This window comes from Calidris pugnax, unplaced genomic scaffold (genome assembly GCF_001431845.1).
Source record: "Calidris pugnax isolate Ruff unplaced genomic scaffold, ASM143184v1 scaffold935, whole genome shotgun sequence".
Lineage (NCBI taxonomy): Eukaryota > Metazoa > Chordata > Aves > Charadriiformes > Scolopacidae > Calidris > Calidris pugnax.
In genome coordinates this window covers 8956-10005 of record NW_015091571.1, presented here as the reverse complement: position 1 = coordinate 10005, position 1050 = coordinate 8956, and the positions used below count along the sequence as shown (strand labels likewise).

At 58.2% G+C, this 1050-nt stretch overlaps 1 protein-coding gene across 1 annotated transcript in view; it reads left to right on the top strand.

The window, feature by feature from the left end:
* Positions 1 to 548: 548 nt before the first annotated feature.
* The window catches only part of NOP9 (NOP9 nucleolar protein), a 7866-nt gene continuing 7364 nt past the window's right edge, over positions 549 to 1050 (top strand). Inside the window, exon 1 of the mRNA XM_014961773.1 lies at positions 549 to 1043. Coding sequence (XP_014817259.1) covers positions 639 to 1043 — 405 coding nt within the window. The 5' untranslated portion in view covers positions 549 to 638. The remainder of the gene's footprint in view (positions 1044 to 1050) is intronic.

Genomic DNA, 1050 nt, shown 5'->3' with positions numbered 1-1050 from the left:
GGATTTGGGGGCTCCCTGAGGGGATTTGGGGTCTTTGAGGGGTTCTCTGAGGGGATTTGGGGTCTTTGGGGGGATTTGGGGGGCTCCCTGAGGGGATTTGGGGTCTTTGAGAGCTCCCTGAGGGATTTAGGGGTTCCCTGAGGGGCCTTTGGAGGGGCTTGGGGTCTCTGTGAGCAAATTTTGGGGTTCTTGGGGCAGATTTGGGGGGTTTTAGGGGTCTTTATGACCATATTTTGGGTGTCTCTGGGCAGATTTTGGGGTTTTGGGGTCTCTGGGCAGATTTGGGTGTTCTTGGGGTCTTTATGACCAGATTTTGGGCGTTTCTGGGCAGATTTGGGGTTCTCTGGGCGCATTTGGGGGTTGTGTGACCATTTTTTGGGAGCCTCTGGGCAGATTTGGGGGTCTCTGGGCAGATTTTGAGGGTGCATGAGCGGATTTGGGGATTTCTGGGCACATTTGGGGGTTGTGTGACCATTTTTTTGGGAATCTCTGGGCAGATTTGGAGATTTTAGGGATCTCTCTGAGCAGATTTTGGGTATTTCTGGTCAGATTTGGAGGCTTTTGGGTCAAATAACTCCACTTTTAGGCGCCGCGCGTTGATTTTTCAGCCCCGTTTGTGCGTTTTGGTGTAATAATGGATGTTTTTCTCTGTTTTTCCTGTATTTTTGGCAGCTCTCTTTGCCCCCAACGTGCTGGCGGAGGCGGCGGCGTCGATGCCAGGGGTGTCCCTGGACCCGGGGGGGTCCCGTCTCCTCCAAGCCCTCCTCCCCCACGCCCCGCTGGGGGTTTTGGGGCGGTTTTTGTCCCTTTTGGTGGCGGGGGGGTTGGGGGGTCCGGCCGGGCACCCTTTGGGGGCTCGGGTGTTGGAAGCCGCTTTGGGGCGAGTGGTGGCCGTTTTAGGGGGGCAGGAGGAGGAGGAGGAGGAAGGAGCCGTGGGGCGAGTGGAGGAAGCCGTGGGGCACCTGGCGGCCCAAATTGGGGGGGACCTGGTGGCTTTCGCCCAGCACCCGGCCGGCAGCTTCGTGGTGAGGGGGCTGCTCAGGGTCCTGG